Consider the following 23,445-nt stretch of genomic DNA (forward strand, 5'->3'; position numbering starts at 1 on the left):
TTTGGTTCTGTCTTTTTTTGTAATACTTCCACCGTCAGACTGAGACATGGGGCACGCCAGGCGGACTGCTAATTCTGTGCCTTTCAAACTAATAGTCTGTAAACAGCTGTCTGGCGTTCCTGAATGGGGCAGAGAGAGTGCTGTGTCGGTGAAGGGCGAGACGGACCACCAGTGGGGCACTCGGACTCCCCTGCCTCATTCCCAACAATTCAACTCAGACCTGAACTTGCAAACCTCCTATTTCATGAAACCTAAGCTTCCCTAAGGAAGAGAGTTCCTTGGGGTTCTGCTTCTTAATCCAAATTCCTTATCAGTTTTTTTTCCATATACACCCCATACTCTTCAAAAAGTCTGTACTGTCTTTTCTTAGCCATGTGTGATGTTGTTTTAGCCCCTCCCATTGATGGGTGCCCGAGCAGCTGCTTGGCGGGCCTGCCCTCTCTTGCAGACAGATCATTTTCAGCCTTGCGGTATCCTTCTTATACTAGCCTTGCCTTCCTTCTAGAACTGTAAACTCCTCGAAGGCCAGATCTGTGTCCGAGTTTATTTAATCCAGCACGCCCACAGTGTGCTTCACACAGTGTCTGACATACAACAAAGGTTCCATAAATGTTCTGGATGAAAAAATTGCATAATCCTCTTGCCCAAGTAACCCTCTTTCCTTCAGGATCTTAATCTGCGAGTAAAGCCCTCCCTAACTCTATCCGTTTCTTACCGCTGCTGTAACAAATTACCATAAACTGAGTCACTTAAAACAACACAGATTTACTATCTTACAGTTTTAGAGCTCAGCAGCCCTAGCATCAATGTGTCGGCAGGGCTGTGCTCCTTCCAGATTTTCTGGGAGAGAACCATTTTCCTTGCCTTTTCCAGCCTCTAGGACCACCTGCATTCCTTGGTTTGGGATTTTCCCCATTCCTCAAGGCCAAGGGCATAGCATCTTCAAATTCCTCTCTCTCTCTCTTTCTCTCATTATTCCACTGTCATATTTCCTTCTCTGACTCTAATCTTTCTGCCTCCCCTTTACAAGGACCTTTGTGATCACATTTTGGGCCCAAATAATTCAGGATAATCTTCCCATATCAGGATCACTCTCATCTGCAAAGGCCTTTTCTGCTTGTAACATAACATATTTGCAAGTTTCAGGGATCAGGATGCAAACACATCTTTAGTGGGCCATTGTTCTGACACTGTCATTGGAGTTTAAGTGAACAGGGGGGCTGAGGACAAAGAGACAGGCGTGGACGATTTTGAAAGACAAGTGGGCTGCCAGCTGAGCCTTTCCCCACTGGAAATCCCCACCAGAAACGCACAGAAAAGGTGATAAGGAGCAGCACTTGTGGCTTAGACACCCCCCAAGTGAGCCTTCAAAAGCTCCCCAGTTCTGATTGACTTTTCGGAAACCCACACATACCACTATTTCAATCAAGAAGCAGCAAGTTCACAGAAACTATATAGTCCTAAACTGTCCCCCAAACCATGGCTCAGGGTAACTAAAATTCATCCAGAAGGGGGTTCAATACACATATACCATCGTCAGCCAACCACACACCACCGGGGATGCAGTGGTCAAGGTGAGGCTTAAAACCTGGTTAAGAAAGGAGATACGGATGAAGGGAAAGACAGGGTTCGAGTATGAGAGCAGAACTGGTTGGAAGCCATCGTTTGCTAGAATAATAGACCATTCAGACTGGGTCTTCGAGGTGATGACAAATCCCTTCATTCTACCGATGAAAAAGTTCAGGCATCAAAGCTGATTTGTCTGACATCACACCATGGTTAGGTATGATGCCCCCCCAAAAGTCCTCAAGCCCTGTGAATGCTTGTCTACAAGGAAATGAATTTCCCACTTTGCAGCTATACTTCTTCTAGATTTTAGAACAACCACACTTTATCAGACATGGAAAACATAAGAAAAGACAAAGATGTAGTATGTTGATGATCAACTCAAACACGTAAGCCACAACCACACACAGCCAGCTGCCTCCTGTACAGAACAGAACCTGATATGTACCTTCGAGTGGTGATTTTTCTAAATTCTATAGCGGGTTCTTTTTATGAATTGCCTTCAATGCAAGGCTCTTAGCCAACCAACCATCCATCTCTCCATTCATTCAAACATCCATCAAATACCTACTGTGTCCCAGGCCCTGGGGAGAATGGGATGACTAAGACGGGCCCTTTCCACAAGAAGCTTGTGGTACAGTGGGGAGAAGACAGGGAGACTGCTGTGCTAACTCCAACCCCAACTCCAACCCGAACCCTAACGCCACATCCTGTCTCTGACCCAGATTAGCAGCGCCATGCCTGATGACTTGTCAAGTGAACTTGGACTAAACTTCAGCTTCTTTCCAAAAGCCAGATTCAGATCACCCTCATGTAACCAAGACATGCACTAGGGGAGAACATGAGAAAACCTCTACTACATACTGTTGTTTCCCCATAAGAACAAAAGAAGCTTTATTTATTTACACACACAAAAAAAAGCTGGGGGCTGGGGAGAAGACAGGTTTTATACATTAGTACTTGAAAGGTAACTAACTCCCTTTGGTAAAAACTGTACTAAATCTGTTCGTGGGTGCTGAATCTGAAGCCACGTAGTGCTGGGGTGCACAGAGGCTCGGGCCGTCGTGCTAGCACATCAAAACATACTTCTTTAGTAAACAATTGACAGTGTGTGCATTATTTATTAAAAAACCCTTAAAATTGTGTGTCTGTGGGGGGGGTTGGTGAGTGGCACTTGGGTAAACTGGTAAAAAAACAGGGACGAAACAGTGCCAGGGAAGCCGAAGGGATGACTGATTTGACCTCATTTGGGCTGAGAGCCGGAGGGGAGAGTAGAAGACAGCAAGGATTCATCAGGAATCAAATCTGCAAGATGATCAATCCCAGCGCCAAACTGCAGGTCCCAGATAAAATCGAATGAACGCTCCAGATGCGCTCCAGTAGCCAGGGGGGAAAATCAAATTCCGTTCTTTTTCCCTTTGTGGGGAGAAGAGAAGAGCAGTGACCCTCAGAGTTGCAACCCAGCTGAGTGGGAGGTGCTCCTGCAGTCTATTTGTGGGTGCACGCCCATCCGGGGAGGTGCGGACAGCACCTGGTCCCCTCCTCCGGGCCAGGCCCCCAGGGACTTCCGCCTTCGCTGTGCTGCTGAGCCAGCAAGCTGCCTGCTCCGTGCCTGGGTGGCCTTCCTCCCCGCAGGGCAGGCTACTGACCAAAACCCCTTGGGGAAGGTCCTGGTTCCCGTTTGTAAGAGATACAGACTATACTGGGGTTTCTGAGGGGGGATGGGAGGATGCATTTCAAAATAAACTGCAATGATACTAAAAATAGCTCTTTCAAAATAACAACAAAGCTGCTGTGATGTGCTAGAATAAACTTGACCTTGAAGACCAGAAGGCCTGAATTTGAATCCTGACTCTTCCAAATATGTGACTTTGGGCAAGTTAAGAAACCTCTCTGGGTGTCAGAGATCAAGACCACAACTCTTATGACACAGGGTTTTATTAGCTTGACAAGCATGTATTGAGCGCTTATGCTGTGCCTGGCGCTGCTCTAGGCACTGGATGTAGGGAACAGAACCACGCACGGCAAGGCCCTTGCATTCAAGTGCTCTATATTCTGGCTGGAGAGACAAGTCAGGCACAAGTAAGCAAAAAAAAAAAAAAAGTAACTTCAGATTGTAATGGGTCCTGTATTCGTTTCTTGGGGCTGTTGCAACCAAATTTAGTGGATCCAAATTTTAAAAATGTATTTTCTCACAGTTCTGGAGGCCAGGTTATAACTGAGGTGTTCGTAGGGCTGTATTCCTTCTAAAGCTTCCAGAAAAGAATCTTCCTCTGCCTCCTCCAGGTTCCGGTGGCTTCAGGCGTTCCTTGGCTCATGGCTACATCACAGTCGCAGCCTCTGTGGTCACGTGGCCTCCTTTCTCTGTCTCTCTGGGTCCTCTCCTCTTCTTATAAGGACAACTAGTCACTGAGCTCAAGGCCGCCCTAAACCTAGGATGGTTTCATCTCGAGACCGTTATAACTAACCCCACTTCCAAATGAGGTCACATTCTGAGGTTCCAGGTGGACGTGGATTCAACCCACTGCCCGTTTTGTACGGATGCTATGAAGAATGAAATGAGGAAACGGGGGACAGTGTCTGGGGCGTGAAACTTGAGCAGGGATGACCAGGAAAGGCAGCTCTGAGGAGGCGAGTGCCTAACGAAGAGTAGCCTGTTACAGGAGGAGTGTTCCAGGGCCCTGAGGAAGCTCAGAGGACGGGTCCAAAGGTCCAAATGGAAGCCTGAGGAGGTGACTGAGGGAGGTGAGGGGACACACGAGAGGGAGGCAGGAGTGGGGCATGCCTGGGGCCCGATCACCGGTGCTCACACGAGAACTGAATGTGGTAAAAGATCTCAAGAACTAGCACGCATGACCTCCTTTTCTCCAGGGCTCAGAGGGCTGAACTTGTAATCCACCCACCGAAGAGAGTGGGTGGTCCCAGTTCAGGAAGCCCCAAACCACAGCAGGCCTCTCTTTGGAGTGCACATTAATTTACAGGCCCTTCTCCCCACCTCCCCCTCACCGTGCAGGTGGTTTCCTGATGCAGGATATTAACTTTCAGCAGCTGGAGGTCCCTAACCTCCACACAAGCCTAAAAGGTTTCCTTGGGTTCGGATAAGCCTCAGATAAGGAGCTGAACTTTTGCAGGCTTATGAGAACTGCAACCCTCAATCCTTCAGAGATTCACTCATCACGGAACTTAATCCATCTCAAATAAAACGTGTTTTCCCACCATGGCTGTTTAACAGGGAAAAAGAACAGCTTTGTCTGCTCTGCAAAAGCCTCATCTGCACACTTGGCCCATGGATTTAATTTCCGAGATTTACATTTTAATTCTTTAATATATTCGGGAGATAAAGGGGGTGGGGAGGCCCGTGGATGCGGCGCACAGCCCTTTCCTGGAAAACCTACTTGACTTGTCTGCGTCTGGCCCAAGGCTTTGTTCTCTTCCTCTTTCCGAATTTAAACCGATTTCCCTCTCCACTCCCCTCAGGACTTGCCTGTTTCTACTGGCCCCTCACTCTCCCTTCTGCCTGCCCCCCCGCCCCCCGTCCTCCCATAATGCCCTCTCCTCATCTGGGGACCCTCAGATGGGTTGGTCACCTGTCACGGTTGAGGAGGGCCCCTCCCCCCAAGTTCATGTCTACCTTGAACCTCAGCAGGTGGCCTTATCCACCCCTCTACCCAGGTGGCGGCCTGTTTTTGTTGTTCCGCTGCATTTGAAAATAAATCCCAGACAGCAGTGCACTCACCCCTAGATGCTTCCGTGTGCACATGGTTACCCAGAGTTCAGTTCTTGTTTATACGTTTCTTTTCTTTTAGGGTAAAATGTACGTAAGTGAGATGCATGACTCTTGAGTGCATATTCTCTGAGTGTTCACGAATGCAGACACTTGTACAGCCCACACCCCTGTCAAGACAGGACATGACCATCAGCCAGAAGGTTCTCTCTTGCCTCTTCTAAGTCAGTCTTCACTCCCATTTCCCCAGAGGCAGCCAACACTCTGAGCTTCGTCCATCCCGGCTTAGTTTGAAGAACTGTGGAGAACTGAAATCGCACAGAGCGTCCTCAGCAGCATCGGGTTTCTGGGCCACCCATGTCATTGTGTGTGTGTGTGTGTGTGTGTGTGTCCGCACTTTCTCCTGGCTATTTTTGAGCAGCACTCCGTTCCATGTGAATACAGTGGTCGGTCCTTCCTCCTATGGACAGGCAACTGAGCTCTTCCCAGTGTCAGGCTACTATGAATAAAGCTGCCGTGACGACTTGTACTCGAGTTTTCTGGTTGAACACGTGCTTCCGCTTCTCCGGGTTTGGCTGGGACCTTGTGCCTGATCGCTGCACTGTCTGCCCCACCCATTGGCAAGCCCACCTGGGTGTTCCGGTCTGTCCAAGACGACTTGCGTGATGTGGCCATTAAGAAAATTCAGACTAAGCCTCACAGGTTGGGTATGAACTCAGACTTGGTCTTGCATTCGCTGAGAGACCTTCTGTAAAGGAAAACTTAAGCTTTCCCAATCTATTTCGCCGCCTGAAAATGGGGATACACATGGAGAAAACTGAGAATATGAGCCTCAGGGGACTGTTCGGGGAACGAGTGAGTCCGTGCACACACCTGGCACACGCTGAGTGAGGAGAGGCCCTCCCCATCCTCGGCCACCAACACACGGCAGTTTCACTGTGTGCACGATTCTTGCTCTTTCTCGGCTCAAAACGCTACAGTGGTTCTCTTGACCTTCCTAGAACAAGTTGAAACTTCGCTGCCTACGCTTTAAAATAACCAAGACCGCCATTTCTCAAGCTATCTAAAATATCAAGCTAGGTTTTTTTTTTATGGATTTAAATCTCATCAACTCAGAGGCATAACATTCACTGTGCTGATCAGGAATGCTGATTGGCTGACTGGTCACCCTTGAGTAGGAAAAAGAGTAATAAAATGAGTGATAAAAAATGGGGAAACTCAATAACCAACACTATTCATTTGATAGATAAAATCTTTTCAATCACACCAGGAGTATCGGGGGGCAGGAGGGAGCAAAGAGGTTGTTGATGATCAGCAGGTGTGAACTGGCCCCATCTGATGCCAACACCGAGCCTGTGAAGTTCACGGCCTCTCAATACCCCATAAACACAACGCTGTGTACTTGTCTCCACCTCCTCTCAGACGGTCCTTCCCCACTGTACCCACCCACCCACGGGCCTGCCTTTGTCCTTCCCATTCAAACCCTCTGCTTCCTTCAAAACTGCCCCACGCAGCACTCTCCCAGCGGCACAGCCCCTTTCCCAGGGACCCCTGTCCTCTGTGACTTCCCCCAGCACTGGGAGAGGACGGCACCCACTGACCCACAGACTGACTGGCCTTGGGTGTCCTGTGACAACACCAGCTCTTGAAAGGCAAGCCCATTGTCTGCTGACTCCCCCGCGCTCCTGAGCATGCCTGTGCAAACCTGAGCAGCCAAATATTTGCTGACTCATTCTAGGTTCAAATACTGTCCCTTCAGGGGAAAAAAATGGTGGTGAAGGCACAAAATGGAAAAAGATTTTAGGACTCAGGGATAGGAAGTGATTTGGCTTGGTTCTCAACATGACTGTGGGTGACATGACCGTAGGTGACATGACCATCTGTGACTCTGCCAGCATTCTGTCCCAGGTTTGTCACGGAAGTTAGACTGTCAAACACGAAAGAAGCATGTGCTTGTCCTCACACGTGTGTGCACGAGCATCCACACACAGCAGCCATGCACAAAATGTTCATTCCTCTGAGCCTTATCTCATCTCCACTTTCAGTCGTCAAACATCTAGCGAGCACCTACTATGTACTAAGCACTGTATTTGGTGCTAAACATTCAAAATAAAAGGCCAGATTCTCTCTCCCTAGGCCTCAGGGCGGTGTGGTCAGACAGACGATGAAACTGAGCATCACAACAAGGTGGGAGAAGTCCCGGCGGAGGTGTGAGAAGCTGATGGGCACCTCCGGAGTGGCGGGCAGGATCCCCCACACCTGGGCAGGAGGGAGTCGGGATGGCCTAGCTGAAAGGACTCAGGATGAGTTCGGAGAGTAAGCAGGGGCAGACACGTATCAATGAGGGGGACTGGGTAGCATCTTCTCAACGATTTCTAGGCTGTCCCAATGGCTGTAAATATTGTAATGAGACATCAGAGAACCATGTGAAAATGAGAGTCTGCTTCTCACAGCACCCACCCCTGGGTCAGCCATCGTGATGGCGGGACCTGGGTACATTTCCGATGGCAGGGGAGAGAACAGGACAAGGGTGGCTGTAAGGAGGAGAAAATACTCCAAACAGAGCCATCGCCAGATCCAAAGGCACAGAGGTGTGGCTAAGCATCTGGAAGAACAGAGATCAATCAGGTAGGGCCATATGGGGGTGAACAGGACGAGCTGGGCGAGGGGTGCGAGAAATAACGGGTGGGCACGGCTTGAGGAGGCCTGGCCTAGCGTTCCCTAGAAGAAACTGCTTGTCTTCGAGCGCCCCCATCCAGCCATTAGCCTGGGACTATGCCATCAAACCACCTGTCGAGGCTAAAGAACAAACTTCCGTCAGCTCTCAAATGTTCCTTAGATGAAGACCCTGCTTCATCTAAGAACAAAAAATCTGAATGAATCAACTGCAATTGTTTGTAAGATTCCATGGCTTCCAGCAAGCCAGGCTCTGAAAAAAACAGCAGCGGGGCTTCCTGACGCCATGGGGTCCAAGTGCCCCCACACCCTGACTGCTGGCCTGGGGGGAGCCAGGTGCACCAGAGGTACCAGAGGGCATTGGCAAGTGGGTACTGGCTGTCTCTACAGGCATCCCCATCAGCCAGCTGATGAATGCAGCCATCACAGGTGGGCCTCCCTGTAAAAGCATCCTCTCTGCCCGGAACAGACAATGCACCAGCCCAGGCATCTGGGAAGGGCTGTCAGGGAGAGGAAGTAGGGGAACTGGGGGCGGGGGGAATTGTTGGCTGGTGGTGGCAACCCAAATAGATAAACATGCTCAATGAACCACATACCCTCCTGCCCAAGCAGGAAACACAGCCTTACAATCTGTCCCCAGGACAAACTCAGTGACTCAGAGCATGGATCTGTCTTGGACCCCAATGAGCAGCAATCCATTAAGGAGGGTGCAGGGGGCTTTAAGCACTCAACAGCAGGGAGATTATAAACAGATCGGTTGCTGTGTCCCTGGCCTGCTCAGGCCATGGGAGAAAGTACAAATGCCCCAGCTCAAAAACAAGGCACTATGCAATCGGCTGCTGGTCTCGATAAAGCAAACTCACTTGGGAGCTTCTGGGGCTAGAACTGGCTGAGAAATGACCAGAGCAAGCCTGAGTCCGGTGTGTAAGAAGGAGGGCGCTGTGATGCCATGAATGTTTGTGTCTCCTCCGAGTTCACACGTTGAAATCCTAACTACCAAAGTGATGACATTAGGAGTTGGGACCTCTGGAGACCGTCAGGTCAGGAGAGTAGAGTCCTCACGAGCAGGATTAGTGCCCTTACAAATAGGACCCCGGAGAGCTCCGAGCCTCCTCCTACCACGTGAGGACACAGCAAGAAGGTGGCCATCTATGAACCAGGAAGCAGGCTCTTGACAGACACCATCTGGATCTAAGACTTCCAGCCTCTGGGACCATGGGAAATAAAGGCTTGTCATTTGAGCTGAACAATTTATGGTATTTTGTTATAGCAGACCGAACTGACTACCACAAGTACCCAATAAACCCGTTTTTCTGCACCCAGGCAATCACGTTAGGACTTGTTAGGAAGCATCAAGGATCTGTGACTGTGTAACACCAGGGGTAGTTGAAAGCCTTTCTTTAGGAGTCGGGTGAGCATGTAGCAGAACCTGATGTCACACTACATAGGTTCAAAATCCAGGCTCAGGCGTCTCGCTCTGGGAAGATAAGCAAGGGGAGGAAGCCAGAATGATCCGTGTGGTGATGGATCTGAGTTAAAGACGTCAGTGAGAACTCACAGTTAACTCAATATAGATACACCTGATTACATATAGAAATAGTTATGAATATGCATATATGCACAGGTTAGTGTATACACGTATACTTCTTTGCTCTGACATCTGAGAGAGCTTGAAAGAAATGACATTCCAGTAGCAACAACCACACCTACCACCTAGACCTTGGTTTCTAGTATCATTCTCCCATCAAAGTAGCCAGGACTGCTGGAGAAATGCATGAATCTGGGGCAGAGGTGGGCAATATACAAGATGACCCTGGAGCATCTTGTAGGAGCAGTGAGCACTGCAGAGGTGCTTAAAGAACAAGTGGCAGGGCATAAGGAACCGACAGAAAGAGCTCCTGATGGCCAAAGCTGGAACACAGCTCCTAGTAGCCAAAGCAAGAAGATAAATGGAACCATATTGCATTATAACCCAATGTATACAACAAATATCCATGAGTCCATACTGATCTAAATAAATGATTGAATAAAGTAATAAATGAGGACTAAGAGCCAAATCTCCCACACAGAGGATTAATCGCTATATATACTATTCCCCCTCAATGGGCTGAACCGTAACTCCCCACTCCTTCAGTGTGGGCTTTGCATAGATTTCCTCTAAAGAGCGCCAGAGGATAAGGAACTTGGCAGTGGGAGGATGTGACAAACACTACTTCAGCCAAGTGGTGAAGATCAACATCAATCACCACAGGTCACGCTCATAGAAGGGGCATTTGATGTGATGGGATGCAGGGGGCCCTTCAGCTCCGTGACCTTCCCCCAAACCCATGACCTCAGTCTAATCAGCAGAAAAACATCAGACAAACTCCAGGAGAGGGCCTCCTACAATAGGGTCCCCCAAATACCTGTACTCCTCAAAACTGCCAAGATCATCAAAAACAAGGGACAGCTTAGAAACTGTCACAGCCAAGAGAAGCCTAAGGGGACACGACAAGTCAATGCAACTCAAGGCAATGCGGTGTCCCGGACAGGGTCCCAGAACGGAAGCGGGGCATTAGGTGAAAACTAAAGGAATCCGAACGAGCTGTGGACTCCAGTGAATAACAACGGACCAGTGTCAGATCCGTGGCTGTAGCGAACGTGCCACACGAATGTAAGAAGAATAACGGGGGAAACGGGGTGCGGGGCATACGGACATTCTCTGTACCGTCTGCACAGCTTTCTTCCGACACCTAAACCTGTTCTACAGGACACAGTCGCTCAATTTAGAAAAAAATCCTGGCCCTACCACTCACGGGTTATATAACCATCACTCTGTTGCACCCATGCTGTGCCTGAGTTTTCTCCTCTGTAGTGTGGGATTACTGGTTATAAAACCTACTAAAGGGTGGGGGCAGATTCAATGAGAAAACGCATGCCAAACGCCTGTCCCAATGCCTGGACAAGGCGAGATATAAAAATGTCGATGTCATCACCATCCTCCTCCTCCTCATCATCCCAGTAAACTAAAATTTGAAAAAGACACACTGGTCTTTCTCATTAGCAGCTATCTCAGCAAAGGAATCTCAGAGTTTCCCACTTCACTGATCTTGCAATTTTGAAACTCCAGCTACTGGGAGGAAAGGTTCTGAAACGTCACTCCAAATTCATATCCAGGGACTGGAGCGGGCACACGGTGGATGTGCCACAACGAGAAACCCGCCCCACGGGCACCTGGCACGGAACGGGCGGCCCGGCACAGCCCGCAAGGAAGGTGATAACGCACCGCAGAGAATGGGATTATTTAAATGTGGTTACCGTCTTTCTCATACATCACACTCATGCACAAAGTGAATCTGTGCAAAATTAAATGGTAATGTTGTTCAGTTTGTGCTGGAAAGATGGATGCCTCTCCTACATGACTCAGAATATTCTACTGATTCTGGACTAAAAGGAGGACGTTATTAAGTATCAGCATGCAGGAAATGTGGCCAGGGAACCAACCACTTGCCACCACGAAAATGTGAACCCATTTTTCTCGTGTGCTGGTTAACGTCATGTGACAACTTGGATGTGGGGTGCTTTTTTTTTAAGCCTGGCAACGATAACAATAGATTTAATTTATTCCCATAAATCCCACCCTCATGAAGAAAACAATATTTCATAACATGGAACATTACCAGAGGGACCATAATTCATGGCGAAAGGGTCAGAGCTTTATAATAGATGGGTTTTCGGAAGTGGTTGGGAAAACCCAAGATCCAGCCCCGGCAATTCAGCTGGTAAGTTTGAAACATACAAAAGAGCTCAAGCACAGTACGGATGGCCTGGTCCCTGTCACCACAAGCCCACCCCAGCAATTAACAGGCTTGGCCGGGCTGCCAGAAACCAAACTGGGATTGATTTTTCTGTGCAAGTGAGCAACAGCGGCACCCTCCATTGTGAATGCCGTATCAATCCGGGTGGGGAAGCGCTGACGCTTCAGAGTGGCCATGCGGGCAAGTGACACTTCTGAAATCGCAATTCTTTTAACCTGAATTCTCAGCCACTGGGGAGGCCTCTCTTTCACCCACATTCTCCAGACAACAATCGAAACCTGTAGCATGGGCCATTTCTGTGCATTCTTAGGGCAAATCCGTAACACGGAGCCTGAGCAGCAAGCCAAGCTGGGCTGGGGACCGCCCCAGCTCTCTCACTGGACAGATGAGAAAACTCAGGCCACAGGGCAAAGCTCCTGGTCCGAGTTTCCCACAGAGGGGGCAACCCCATCGGGAGCCCAACTGAGGTCTCCTGAGTCTGTGAACATGTATCTATATTAATATCATACATATGATACACCTGTGTGTGTGCACTGGAGAAAAGTGGCTTTCTAAAAATCTAAAGACACACAGAGGAATATTTTAACAAGGCCCTCGATGAGCATTACTTGCCACAGCCTTAAGGAGAGGAGACGTAAGTCATGGGCACAGGACTCCCCACAAACAAAGCAGGCAGGAAGTGTGGCACCCAGCAGAGGTGAGCTGCCGGGCATGGGCCGCCCGGGGGGTCCCACAGCCCAGGATGGCAGAGACCCACTAAGGGGAACAATTAGGACTGTGGGCAGGGCCCCGTCTCGGCCGGCCAGAGCTCGCTCAGCACTCCGTTCTGGTCCTGCCTTAAGTCCTCACACGCTGTTCCTGTGCTTTTCCACCGCAGTCAGCTTGGCGATTTCTAGTGTACATAAAACCAGGCCGCTCTTCTGCTTAAAGCCCGCCACCAGCTTCCTTCCTCTGACCCCCAAATGGCCATTCTCTTTCTCCTCGGCTTGTCCCCTTCACACACGTGTCTCCTTCACGCACGAGCCCCAGCAACACCAGCTTCCTTCAGACCCCGGAACAATGGGTGTTTCCGCCTAACAGGCTTCTCCCTTGCACGTTCCCCTGACGGTTCCCCATGTCCCCCCATCGCTGGTCCTTCTTGTCACCCTCTGACCACCCCATCTGAAGTGGCCTCCCAGCCACCAGCACGCTACCCTGTGATATTTTCTTCACGTCAGGTACCCCTCTAGAAGTTACTGATTTGCATGCTTGGCACCAATGTCCCCAGGCCAGACTGCGTTCCATGAGAACCGGGCCTTTGCTGTCTTGTCCACTCCCTTATTCTCAAGGCCCAGAAGGCGTGTGGCACAGTTACCGGTTGCAAAACTCGCTACACTCCAGAGGTATCAAAAGTTACTTGGGCTGGAAGAAAAAAACCCTCCAGTAGCAAGATGCCAGCTCCAGGGTGGGGGGAACGGAGGGGGAGGGAAGGCTATGCCTCTTTGGGCTCGGGGTCTGGAACGGACTTGGGAGCACAGCGCAGAGCCGAGAATGAACTCAGTGGTGAGATCTTTATACTGTGGCCACTTACGCTCTCCAACACCCTGCCGAGTGGTATCGCTTGATTTCCAGGCCACTTGCTCAGTTTCTGTTCGATTTCAGAACCAAGGTTGAGCCCATGGAAGAGCATTCCAAAGGTGCTCCAGTAACTTCAAATGAGGCGTGCGTGCGGTTCTGACTTCATTATTAAAGGGCTGGGATAAGTGCTCTGACACTTGAGATTCTGGGCATGTGTGCACACAGAACATTTTCAATTGCATCTGACATGGTGAAGAGCAAGTTCGTGGCACTCTGGAATTTCTGAGAGCCATCTCCTGGCTCTGAGCTCTGAAGACAATAGAGAATCTAGGTCAGGAAAGGCCCTTTGAAAACGTGGCCCCGTGGCCCTAGAACTTACACATATGGAAGGCCCAGCTGCGGGCCCACTGTCCTTGACAGTCCTCACGCCCCGGGTCTAACCACCACAGCAAGTGGCATTTACAGATGAAAGAACCAACACTATGAAGGCCCAGGAGCGGAGGAGAAACACGCTCCCACGTGCACACAGCACAGATGCGGCAGAGAAAGGCCCAGCGGTAGCTGCCGCACTGTCACCGACTGTAACAAGATTGATCTGCGAGGAAATAAAAGGTAATGTAATCCAGAGGAAATAACCGCGGCTCCCTCTGAGGACATCTGATGTTGTCAACTTGCAAGCCTGCGTCCCTCTTCTCCCGCCACGGTGACGGCAGCCCAAACACGCAGCCTCCTCTGGGCAAAGGGGCCCCACTCGCTCACTGCCAGACCCACGCGCTTGCAAAGCAGCAGCCCCCCAACCGCCCCAAAGCACGCAGGGCCTGGAGGCCCCGGCGTGGCAGGGGCCAGAGGCAGTTGGAGTCACCCCGAATGAAGGGGCTTCAGAGATGAGCCCGTGGCTCCTATCCATCCGCAGCCACCTAGTTTTGGGATTATTCCTAGCACAGCTCACAGCCTCCAGGTTTCCAGAGACTGGCACAATTCTGCAACAGAGTTTCAACCACAGAAGATGCTGCAGAGTCATACGTTAGGTTCTGTCTGTAAGACACAGAACCCGTTGTCTTGGTCCAATGCTCCTGTCACTGGTCCGTTTTTACCGTCACATTTTACTGAGCATTCATTTCACAGGAAGAACAGCCAGAAGCAAAGGTAAGGAGGAGGGACCAGCTGGCAACTTCTGTGCCATCATTTCAAGAATCTCTCTGCATACAAAATGGTCCTCTAAGGCTGATGCCATGTAAATAATGCACAAAAGCCAGCTCAGTGCTCTCCGTTGGAAATCCTAGTAATATCTTAGAAGGGAACCGCCACCCACCCACCCGTGCGCAGGACAGCAGGTAGCGAGCAGCTCCCGTCTCTGGAAGATGCTATTAAGTCTCGATAGCCCGTGATTTGCAGATGATTATAACTTTCGCTCTGCATATCACTGTTACTGACAGGCAAACGCCATCCATCCACTGGCATGACTGATTCGAAAGGGAGGCAAACTTGACACAGGCGGTCTGATGGGCCATTTTTTATGCCCACGACAACAACCAGGAATGCTCCTGTGTTCCAGAAAGCCTTTGCAAACTCAAACGTTCCGCGCCTCGCAAGGAGAAACGCCATTCGGCACCGGGTTGTACTTGCACTCTTAGCTCACAGAAGCAAGCAATTCCACTCCCTTTCCAGGGCTCCCCCCTGAAACCCCAAGTTCTCGAGGAAGAAAACGGACTGCGGGGGTGGGGGCGGGGCTCCGACGGCAACCCTTGCCTTCTGTGTGCAGGCGCGGCTCCTGCTCGGTATTGCTCGCCTCTTGGTCTCCAACCAAATGGAACTTATTACTTGTAGCGTGTTGGGATCTATGAATTATTTATAAAAGTAGGTCTATGCCTCCAGACTCTTAAAAGATAACGCAACAGTCCCCTCACTCTTAACACCCACAACTGCGCTTTTATGAGGGAGAGTAGGCAGACATTCTCCGTAACACAGGCTGCCTGTTGGGGGTAAAATAATAGTTGTGAGAATAGCAAGCCTTGAAGATTATTTGGAAGCTATTTACGGAATGCCTGGGTGTATTTTTAAACCAGTCTCTTATTCTGAGCCAGGCTTGGATTCAAGAGAGACGTGGCAGACTGCGATACAAACATGTTTCCCAGCTTGAACACAAACAGTTACTCCTTGCCACTTTGCCCGCTAGCTTCAGACTGGGATTAAAAAATAAAAACGGGCAAGAGGCTGTTCCCCTTTCATAGACGTCTAGCAGGTTCCACAAGGCCATGGCCGTGAGTGTCCCGGAGCATGGTGGCTGTGCATCCGAAGTGGGGACTAAGACACGCACCGGAAGACAGTCGGGGGTTGAGCTTTCACAGCCCCCAGCTCCCCAGAACACGTGACCTTGGCAGGCAAAACACACGCGACACTGCTCACCCCGGCCTGGCCCTGTTTCTGTCACAGGCCCAGTTGGAGGGGTCACGGGGGGACGCCTGGGTTGAAGGGCACAAAGCGACCAGCCAGCTGTGGTTCTGCCCACACCGCCAGGACAGCGGCACGTTTGTTTGGCGAAGAAACGCCCACGTGAAGCTGGCACGTGGAGCTCTGGCCCAGCTTCAGCCGCCCTGACGGTGCAGGAGCGCTGAGGATCGGGGCTCCACCTGACCCCCTCCGGAGACACCTGCTCTTCCCCATCTCACACGTTCTACAGCGCCCCTACCCCGGACAGGGGCTCGGCCACGTGCCCCACCCCCGTGTCCCTGCGCCAGTCATCCAGGCCCCGTCCCACCCACAAACATGATCACAAGGAAGCAACCGGAAGCTGGATGGCACATCAGGTCATCTCAAGCCACTGTCCTCATGATGCCTCCTAAAGCCCCTGTGACACATCAGGGAGACTGAGAGGCCCCATGACCTTCTGCACCCAGATGGCCCCTTGCTCCAAAAAGAGCACAGCCAATGGGAAAGCAGGCAGAAGACCGTGAACTTACCTTGCTGGAAAACATCTGCCGGGAGGCAGGAGGAGCAGCGGAGGAGGGCGGGGAGAGAGAGAGGAGAAAAACAAATTAATAACAATGTCGAACACGACAGCGATGATAATCACAGCTAACACACGCTAACTGCCGGGCACGCTTCATGCCTCGGTCCCTTTAACTCGGAGGCAGTGGTTCAGAGCCTGGGCTCTGGGATGGAACCGCCTGGGCCGAAAGCCTGGCCCGATGCTCACCAACACCGCGGCTGACACTCCCTAAACCACAAACAGACCAGAGTACTGGGAAGCTTAAATAAATCATGGCCGATGTTTCAAGGGCTGAGAACACTGCCCAAGACATAGTAAACATGCCAAGGTTGGTCATTCATACTATTAATACTCTTTATTTTCACAACCACTCTCTAAAGTAGGTTGTGTGATCGCTCTCGTTCTACAGATAGGGAAACTGAGGCTCTGGAAGGTTGAAGAACTCATCCTAAACCACAGATGAGTAAGTAATGGGCTCAGGAGTGAATGCAAGCCTCTCCGATTCCAAAAACCATCTTCTTCTCCACTGCTGAGCTGCCTGACTAGTTTATAAGGAGCCACAAAAGCAACAAGGACACACGGGAAGATAAACAGAGGAAGGACCTTTGACCTCACTCAAGTTCCACATTTAAGTCGCGTTAACAAAACATCGGTGTATATTCTCCACACCGCAACTCACAACTGGTAACACCATGTCCTCATATTAAATCCTAGCTCAAAGGCTATTGAAAGGTGAAAAAACTTATTTGTTTCCACAAATATCTGTGAGGCTACTCTATGTTAAGCACAATGGCTGGCACTGGGGACCACCCATCTAGCGAAAAGCATCAATGAACGCGCAACCACTAACACCCGCCTCCAAGGGAAACCACTCACGGGACTTTTATCCCCTTCCATTGGTTTTGACTACTTTGGAACATTGTATGAATGGCCTGATACAGTGTGAACTTTTTCTGCCTTCTTTGCTCTGCAGCGATGGTGGGCCCCACACGCTGTAGGAGGTATTAGGCCACTCACACTCACTGCTGGATGGTATTCCACTGTGCGAGTAGAGCGTGATTTTTAACCTTATGTAAGCATTTCTGTGTTATTTTAATTTTTGACAGTGAACATGCCTTGTATTTCCTGAACCTTAAAACAAGTTATTTGCATCTCAAAAACTGAGTAAGAACTGTATCATCAACACCACATCTGCTGTCAGTCATCAGCTAAAACATCAGCTCCTACGAGGTCACAAAGAGCCAAGGGCCCGTTGGATGGCGTGAACACAACATGCACCTGGCAGGCTAAGCAGACTGCAAGGACAGAACACCTGTGGGTGGGAGCAGGTGTCAGGTCAGTGGTGCACATGTGACCCCTCTGAGGCATGTCATTCACGTTCAGTACACGTGTTCCCAAGGGCACACCCAGGCCAGACTGCAGACTCGCAGTTCCCAACTCCAGGGAGCTGGCTTACACACCGCCCTTTCTCCCGCATTCCCGAAAGCCAACTGGGATGTAAATGGCCCATCTGGCACCCTTACAGGACAACTTTAACTCTGCTCTAATTTATATGTCTTCTCCACCATTCTGTAACCTCAGTAACTCCCCATCAGCATGGTGTGCAATGCCACTCACCTCCCAGCCCCCGACACTACCCAGAGACTGGGAAGGACCGTGTGAGCTCCCTAAGCATATACCAGGTCGCACGCATCTGCTGCCTCCCGAGGAGTCTGAACCACCCACTCGGACCAGCCCGCACCCCTGGAGGAGGCTTCCCCCTCAGCCTGCAAATGTCACAGCCACTGTGAAGTTTCTCAGAGCCTGTCCCCACAGAGAGGGGCGTCACTGTTTCCGCCTCTGTGCTCCTTGAGTAATTTGTACGCGTTGCAATTATAGTTCCCAGTATAATTAGTTATTTATGTAGGCCCTGAGCTCCTGAGGCCAAGAGCTGGGTGTCTTAATCACTTTTTGTGGGTCCTCGCTGCCTGGCGTGGTATGCTCCCCCAGGAGGGAAGGAAAGAGGGTTGGTCTGTGTCAACATCCGCCTGGTCCGACCCCCCCTCATTTTACAGATAAGGAAACTGAGTCCACAGGTGTAAGAGATTCTTCCCGAGGTCCCCCATGGCGTGACAGGCTGAGCCAGGGCGACAGGAGATCCATTTAACCTCAGCGAAGCACAAAAGCTCATCTCTATTATTAGCAAAGTACAAATTAGAGCTTTATCATTCTCCTCTAATGAATACAGACAAAAGTTTCCAACCTTGAAAACATCAGTGAAATGAGATTAAGTCTTTCAAATACAGATCCAGTCTCAACACCCGTCCAGAATCCCCAGCCTCCTCCCCACGGCCTTGGAAAGGGAGCACAGCCTTCGGAATTCAGTGCAGATCTGAATCGCTGGAAAGCATGGGCGGGCAGGGCTAGGCAGGGAGTTCAGGCGGGGATTCACGGTAGTGACCTTCTTCCCTCCAAATCCGCTGGGTCTCCCATGCCTTAGCAGACAAATCTGCACAAATCCTATCTTCTCTCCCCCAAAACTCTCTTGGTTTTCATAAAAGCTCTTCTAGATTCCCACAAGAACCCCTTTTCGGCTGCATTTACCCTTGCACCTTTTCATTCAAATGAAAATTGTAATCAACACTAGTATAAATATTGCAACAATTTTGCCCCGGGGTTATCTTGCAATTTACACTCTACATTCATGTCTGTTGTAGTCTGTGGTATGAATCATTTGGTTCTTAGTATTATTTAGCTCTCTGCTCTGTATAATAATGGCTTGAGTGCCTTCTTTTTTTTTTTAAGATTTTATTTATTTATTTATTTATTTATTTTTTAGAGAGGGAAGGGAGGGAGAAAGAGAGGGAGAAACATCAATGTGTGGTTGCTGGGGGCTGTGGCCTGCAACCCAGGCATGTGCCCTGAATGGGAATCGAACCTGCGACATTTTGCTTCGCAGCCCGCGCTCAATCCACTGAGCTACGCCAGCCAGGGCGAGTGCCTTCTTTAAAATTGTACTGTTCCTGGCTGAATCTGCCATCCAGGCTCAGGCTCAAGTGATGCAAGGACAGAACAGAAAATAAGTGAGAAGATGGTCAATTTTGTGCTGTTCAGCTACATTTTACCTCCCTCTCCCAACTGTAGACCTCACAGGACACTAGCCACAAAAATACTCTTACCATCTCCCAGGCTGGTGTTCGTGTCCAACAGCCTCATCTTCCAACCCACAGGGATTGGTAGATACAACCAAACCGTCTCAAATTTGCGTGCGATCTTCTCCTTTCAATCTAACCAGCCTCTACGAATTCTTGGGGAGTCAATTACACTCTCTGAGCTTGAGTTTCCTCATGGGTGACCTGGGTATATTTTAACATCCATAACAATGGTGTTGGGAAAGTTAAGTTCGATAACGTACACCCACCTTTCCCACCAGTGGCTGTGGAGAATGTCTGAGAGGAAGACCCAGCCTCATCTTTTTTTGTTTTCCCTGAAAATGGAAGTCACACAGTTCAGAGCGGGAGCTTCCAGTGCCCACCCTGGCCACCAGTCGGGTTGAGCCCGGAGGACTCCAGGGACACTTGTGCAGAGGAAATGAACTCCTTCAGACAAAGCTCTGCTCTTACTCACGTCCCAAGGGAGAAAACCTCAAACCCCAGTCCTTCCCTGGAACAAAGAAAGCCTGTTCCCCAGCCCCCACCCCCACCCCCTGGAGCCATTCTGGTCCTATAGATGGATGAAAGGCCCCGGGTATAAGTTGGTGACTCAGACACGCGAAGAAGAAAATAAGACAAAAGGAACTTAGTTAGATAAGCCTCAATGTGTAGTTTCTTCAGTGAGGAAAGAGCATCAAGGACACTCTCCCTCCTCCCCCACAGCTACCGAGAGATTCACACCCCGGAGATCCCTAATGCTTGGAGTCCTCCGGAGACAGGGGCCGTAAAAAGACTAGATTATTTATTAGTATTAATAAGTTATGGCAATTAGGCTGGATGATTCCTTAACGTGGCTGATTAAAAACTTTCTTGAGTGTTACTCATCCACATGGCCGGTGTTTGCCTCTGTTAAAAATGATTTAACTGCACTCTGGGTGGGCCCCTCTCTTGAGCCCGGGGTTAATAATTAGCGGTGCACAGAGCCACGCGGGTTAAGTGAGTTGGCTCTCCTTTATTTATCTATTGCTTTCTTTTATGGGCAGAACTGGATGGCAGGCTCAATGCCCATTCAGTCTGCTAAGAACAATTTACTATTTCAATCCACAGTCCGTAACTATGGTTAGCAAAGCTCTCGCTATTATTACGATATCACACTTAGCCCATACCCCACAGCACTAAAGATATGCCCAACAGGGGAAGTGTGCGTGACTTCCGTAAGACCAGGGGAAAGAAAGCTACTAGTTCTCAAACAATGTAATCACACTACTCTCTCAATTTTGCTTTCTTTTCTAGGTTAAATTATATATGAGGGCAGCTTAGTTTCTTGAAAATGCATGCACTTAACTCCCATTTAAGAAATCTCACCTGGGGAGACAGCTGTCTTGTGAGTCCTCCTGTGGTTTGAGCTCCTGAGTGAAAATTCTCTTTCAAGTACAAGTGCTTTTACAGTAAAGCACTGGACATTTTACTGGGACCCAACTAACCCGGGGCAAAGGGAGGGAGGTGGGGAGGAGCTGGAATAAATGCTGATTCCTAGAGTGGGTCAGGTCCACCAACAGCCGGAGTAAATGTCAAATGGGTTAGGCGGCCCCCTCGCCGGATTTCAAGAACCAGCAGGCTCTATGCACAGATATGAAGAGTGCCAGAATTCAGTCTGTGATCTTGGTGCTCCGCCAGTCTCTGTGAATCAGGTGAATCTCCTATGTTGCAAAGCGGGGCCTTCCAATGCCTCCCTCTTGTTGAATGCCCGCACTCCAGAGGAGATCGGCTTCACACTGACCAAGTCTAGACTTAAAAGCCTAGGGCCTCCCCAGGAGGGCAGGGTCATCTCCTCTCCCAAAGACAGCCCAGTGCCATGTCACAGTATGACCGTGGCCACCGGGTCCCATAACCTAAGGCCGGGTGCCAGCTCCTCAGGAGGTGGAAACTTGGGGCAGGGACGCCTCTGGCAGTCTGTGTCCTGATCTATAAAATGGGGATAACAGAGACAAGCTTCGTCCCACCACGGTGATATCATGAGGCTCAAGGCGCAAGACAATTAATCAGCACAGAGCCCACAGACTTAGGAGTCTCACGCTAGTCCACCATCTGAGCCACCCTGGGCTGGCTATTTACCCCACCCGAGTCTCAGTTTCTTCATCTATAAAATGGGGATAACAAAACTTATCTTTCCAAATTCACGAGAACCACCAAGATCATGTATGTAAAGCTCTTATTTAGCACATGCTAGCTGGCTTACGTTATGTGCTCAATAAGTGAAAATTACCATCATTATAATACTAAGCAGTAAAAGAGGGTAGCGAAGAGCTCAGGTCCTGAAGTCAGAGCTGGCCCCGCATCTCTGGTTGTGGGACCTCAGGCAGGTAACTGAGGATCCCCAAGCCTAGCTTTTCTCGTCAGCAACATGAACAGCAATAGCTAACTTTGGTGGTAGCTCATAAATCGCTACGGAGATTAAATGAGGTAATACATATAGAGTACACAGTAACTAGTACTCAGAAAGACTGCTATGAATTGTAGTGTCATTAGTCAACATTGAGTGATCGCCTACTATTTGAAAAACCTTTGCAACTTTCTATAGGGCTATAAAAGTTACCATAAGAGAGAATCCACAAAATAGATTGATCGTTTTAATTTCATCTTATCATCACATCACTACATGCCATTAAGAAACTTTAAAGCAATTCTCAAATTTTACCTTATGAATGAATTATTTTTAATCTCTGAGATCAGAGGCCCAATGACATCCTACCTTCAATCAGTGATCTGAGGGATTGTGAGTAGAGGTTCCAGAAACCCAGGGCCCAGGCTTCATCGTTGGCACCACTCACTCCTCTGACATTGCCTGTCTCCTCTGGCCCTGCCATTATTTCTCCAGGTCCCCACGTACGGGGCTCACTCAGCCCTGCCCCGGGCTCTGACCAGGGTTTGCAGCCATGCTCCTTCGACGCATAGGTTCAAAAGAGGTAGGAACTGCATGGGGGCAGCGGAACTGGTAACCTCCCCTCGGCACAGTGGGGTTCTATGAGGAATTTGCCTGACCAAACGGTTCTGCTGCTTTATTAAATAACTCAGTTAAAGTTTGAACACAACAAACCACTTAACAGAGCCCCTTCCTGTCCGGGAGCAGGTCTGTGCTCTCCTGGAGAACAGCCAAAGTCAAGGGCTCCTCCAGCGTCCCTGTGTGGCCTCAACGGCACCACACAGGGGTTCTGATTAGCTTCCTGTGTCTCCAAAGCCAGACAGCCCAGGCAGCCGCGTGGCCACACAGCCCACACCCATGCCCCTCCTGCTTCCCACTGGCACACTCCGGCTGCTCCGACTGAACAGAAGCCGGTGAGCTTTGGTTAAGGGCTCCAGGCTCCAGCCCTCGGTGCCCCAAACAAACCCATTCTTTCTGTGTGTGTGTGTGTGTGTGTGTGTGTGTGTGTGTGTATTTATTTTTAGAGAGAGGGGAAAGGAAGAAGAAAGAGAAGGAGAGAAACATGATGTATAAGAGAAACAGCGATTGGTTGCCTCTCTCACATCCTCAACTGGGGACCTGGCCCGAAACCGGGGTATATGTCCTGACTGGGATTCGAACCAGTGACCTTTCAGTCCACAGACTATTGCTCAATTCCCTGAGCCACACCAGCCAGGGCACAAAACCGTTCCTTAATGTGGACAGGCCTTGCAGCTCTCTGTCCTTCCTCTCCATGTCATTTTCAATGCAGGCCCGAAAAAGTTCCATCATTTTCCTTATTCCTGGCCTCCCCTCACCTTTTATCATGTTAGAAATGAAGACCATGACTTTGCCTGTCATTGTCATACCTCTGAAGGCACATGGCATTCAGCAAATGCCTTTTATTTGTGAGTAAGAGAAAAAATGAAAAGCCCTGAAGTACCTTCCTGCCACATCTTCTAGGGAATGTGCTACCAACAGCCATCGTAGGCCACGTGCTTATAACCCATCAGCCCACCCTGGTTTGGGAGGGCAGTGCGAGGGACAAGGGACACGAGCTAGTA

At 49.8% G+C, this 23,445-nt stretch overlaps 1 protein-coding gene across 3 annotated transcripts in view; it reads right to left on the minus strand.

Moving 5' to 3' along the window:
• Window positions 1–23,445, minus strand: part of GFRA1 (GDNF family receptor alpha 1) — a 199,627-nt gene that overhangs the window by 129,631 nt on the left and 46,551 nt on the right. For 2 of the 3 annotated variants that reach the window (XM_036027366.1, XM_028513019.2), the window contains exon 5: window positions 16,281–16,295. The exons of the other annotated variant lie outside the window; for it this stretch is intronic. In XM_036027366.1, the coding sequence (XP_035883259.1) occupies window positions 16,281–16,295 (15 nt within the window). The remainder of the gene's footprint in view (window positions 1–16,280; window positions 16,296–23,445) is intronic. 3 annotated transcript variants of the gene reach the window in all.

Source organism: Phyllostomus discolor, chromosome 5 (assembly GCF_004126475.2).
Source record: "Phyllostomus discolor isolate MPI-MPIP mPhyDis1 chromosome 5, mPhyDis1.pri.v3, whole genome shotgun sequence".
Taxonomy (NCBI): domain Eukaryota; kingdom Metazoa; phylum Chordata; class Mammalia; order Chiroptera; family Phyllostomidae; genus Phyllostomus; species Phyllostomus discolor.